Raw genomic sequence first — 3,151 nt, 5'->3', positions numbered from 1 at the left:
GGCCCAGCCTGGGGTCAGCTCCAGGGGGCCGGCTGGGTGTCGAGGTCACTACAGGCCCGAGCTTTGGTGACATAGGGGGAAAAGCTAGGAGACTAGGCGGAGGCCACGTGATGTTTTAGTGAGGGGTTAGAGAATATCGCCCCCCCCAAACGCCCTCAAAAAACTAAGTCACCTCCATCATACCACAGGAGGGGAGTCCGAGGGGATGAGCCCCTTCCCCAACGGGGTAGGAGGCACAGCAGCATCCCCTACCCGCCCCCTCCCACGCCCTCCCACCCCCATCAATCACCAACACAGAAAATCAGTGTGGAGCGCAGTCGGTTTTAGTGGTTTTCTTTAATCCTGCTCTGCACTTCTTTCTCATTTACTACACGGGATATTATAAAGAATAAATAGCAGATACTCTTAATTTACAATGATTAGTCATTCCATTTGTTCTCTATATTTACAATAACTGTAAAATAACATTGAACTCTATAGCTTCTTCGAGGTCCAAGGAAAACCAAAACACTTTCCGAAGAATGGAAAATAGCTTTTAAAAAGTCCTCTACAAAAGTTCCCCCGTCTCTCTGTACTTTAAGAAAAAAATAACTTTTCCCCCCTGCTTCGCCATGCGAAGGGCACTGGAATATAAATAGCAGGTTAACATTATTAGCAACAACCAGAATAAGTCTCTCTTTTCTCTGTTCTTTTTTTTTCTTTTGCTTACTTTTTTTAAAAATACAGTAGAAGCCGGTAACTTTTAACGTATAATACTGACCTTTTAATAAGTAAATTAAAACTGGGACCGTATATACACACACATATACATTCCTACACAGTTAAACAGTGCATTACAGGAACCAGAAAGCTAGGTCTCTGTAGCCCAGAAAAAAAAAAAAAAAAAAAAAGAAAAGTTCATTGAAAACCCTCGCTAGAGGGTGGTGGAACTGGTTGGAGGCGGTGCAGGGGGCGTCGGTGGGGATCGATCAAGTGTCCGGGTGCGGGCAGGGGGCCCCCGAGTTCTAGCACGAGCACTTGCACTCGGAAATGATGGGGTACTGGATGGGAATCCAGGCGCAGCGCTGGCCCCCGCGCCGCTGACAGCGCCACCGCAGCACCGTGAGGTGCACGGACTTGGACGGCTTGCACACCATGCCCTCGGGCACGGAGCACGAGCGCTTACTGAAGCAGCTGCCCACCTTCACGTAGCGCGGCCAAAAGCGGCTGCCCAGGTCGTTCCACGCGTACAGCACGGGGCAGAATGTCTGCGACCACAGCCACATCTGTAACTTCCTCCGTAGCTTCTTGCTTAGGCGCTGCTTCTTGCCCTGGGCCAAGCCCTCGGAGAACTCTAGCCCTTTGATCTCGCTCGGCATGGCCCCCGACGGCCGCTGCCGCAGCAGCTGGTCCAGCTCTGCCAGGTCCTCCGCGCCCCCAGCTGCACCCCCGCCCCCGCCGGGCCGGTCCTCGGGGGGCGAGGTGGCCATGAAACCCGGGTCGTAGTGGCCCCCGAGCAGCGAGCGCAGCAGCGTCTCGTTCAGATCCTTTTCCTTGGGGTCAAAGATAGGGTCTGGGTGTTCGATGAGGTCCACCAGGGGCAGGTTGTCGCTGGGCGCCGGGCGGATGTGGAGATAGTGCTGGCCGCCGGCCGGTGTCGCCCGCAGCCCCAGGACCACCACCAGGGCGTAGAGGGTGACCCCTAGGCTGGGGCAGCGCTCCATGCCTCCGGCGCGCGCCCGGGGCTGCTGCTTCGTCCCGCGTCCCCGGAGGAGAGCACGCCGAACCCGCGGCGCCGCCGCGCTCCCCCGTCTCTCCGGAGGCGGCTCACCCGAGGCTGGCCAGGCGCAGGGCCGGCAGCATGAGCCGCCGGGAGAGCCCTTCGCGCAGCGCCGGCTCCCACCGGGGCGGAAGAAAGGCACACAAGTTGGCCGCAACTCCTCTCCCGGGTCTACTGGGGAAGGCGGCCGCGGCTGGGCATCCGAAATTACTCCAGGGCGACCGCGGGGCGCGGGAGGCGCCGGCTCCTCGCTGCCTTCCCGGGCCGGCGGCGGCGCAGGGCGCGTGGACGAGCCGCTCTCCCCTCCTCCTCTCGCTGCTCTTCGTCCTGCCGCTCTGTGCAAGCGCCGCTGGCTGAGCTGGTTCTAGGGGCACTTCCCTCCGCCTGCTCCGGGCTCCGCGGCCGGCTCTGCCCGGCGGACTCCAGCGGCGGCGGCGGCGGCGGCGTCCGCGCACGTTGGCACCGGTTTGTCTGTCTCGCAGGGTCCAAGCCTTTAAATTTCCTGCACTTTCAGCTCCATCACCATGGAAACCACTGACTCTCTCGGCGTTGCCCCCTCCCCCTTCTTCCCCCCAAACAACAACCCCACCCCCCACTTCTCCACCCCCGAGGAGCTGGAGCTGCACAGGCTCCGGGGGAAGCCGCCTGTACTCGCCGCGGAGGCGGCGGCGGCGGCTTCGGCAGCGCCCAGGGCTGTGCCCCGCCGGACCCAGATGCCCCGGGAAGCCGACAGTCCGGCTGCCCGCCGGAGCTCACAGGCGGCGGCGGCGGCGGCGGCGGCGGCAGCGGCGGTGGCGGCGGCGGTGGCGCTTGGCAGGTCTCCGCGCAATTTTCTCTCTCCCCCACCACCCACCCCCCTTCTCCTCCTCCTGCAAAATGCACCGCCCCCCTCCTTTCTCCTGGAGCAATGCAACTGGGGCTCTAGGCGCCCCGCCAGGGCCAGTCCTGGGGAAAGCTCGCGGCGGCGCTGGAGCCGGGCTGGAGGGTGCAGAGCCGGTGTTTGGGGGGGGGCGGTGCTTGAGGTGGGGCTGGAGGGTTTCTCACTAGCTGGGTGCTTTGCACTGGGAGGGGAGCAGCGGGGAAGTGCTGGGGGCTCGTTTCTCGGTGCATGCAGTTCGGAGCAAGAAATTTCTCCATGTGCATGGAGCGTTTTCCCCGAGCGCGTCTTCCTCTCTCCCGGGCTCTTGCTCTAAGTCCCCTCCCCCCCAACACACACACACACACACACACACACACCCACACACACAGCCCCTACCCCACCCCCCTTTGCACCAGGGAGTCCGAGAGCCGCAGCGTTGCGCAGCGTGATGTAATTCTTAGGAAGCACTCCTGTCTGTCTGCCCCTCGGGCCCACGAGGGGGTTCCGCTCCTCACCATCCTCCTCCTCCTTGG

The 3,151-nt window shown here is 61.6% G+C and overlaps 1 protein-coding gene across 1 annotated transcript; it reads right to left on the bottom strand.

The window, feature by feature from the left end:
* Positions 1-316: 316 nt before the first annotated feature.
* Positions 317-2,288, bottom strand: NOG (noggin). The gene has a single exon (XM_523802.8). The coding sequence runs from the start codon at positions 1,701-1,703 to the stop codon at positions 1,005-1,007; it is 699 nt and encodes a 232-aa protein (XP_523802.2). The 5' UTR covers positions 1,704-2,288; the 3' UTR covers positions 317-1,004.
* Positions 2,289-3,151: the final 863 nt, after the last annotated feature.

The sequence above is a fragment of the Pan troglodytes genome, chromosome 19 (assembly GCF_028858775.2).
Source record: "Pan troglodytes isolate AG18354 chromosome 19, NHGRI_mPanTro3-v2.0_pri, whole genome shotgun sequence".
Lineage (NCBI taxonomy): Eukaryota > Metazoa > Chordata > Mammalia > Primates > Hominidae > Pan > Pan troglodytes.
The sequence above is the reverse complement of the archived record's forward strand: the minus strand, read 5'-3'. Positions and strand labels throughout refer to the sequence as shown.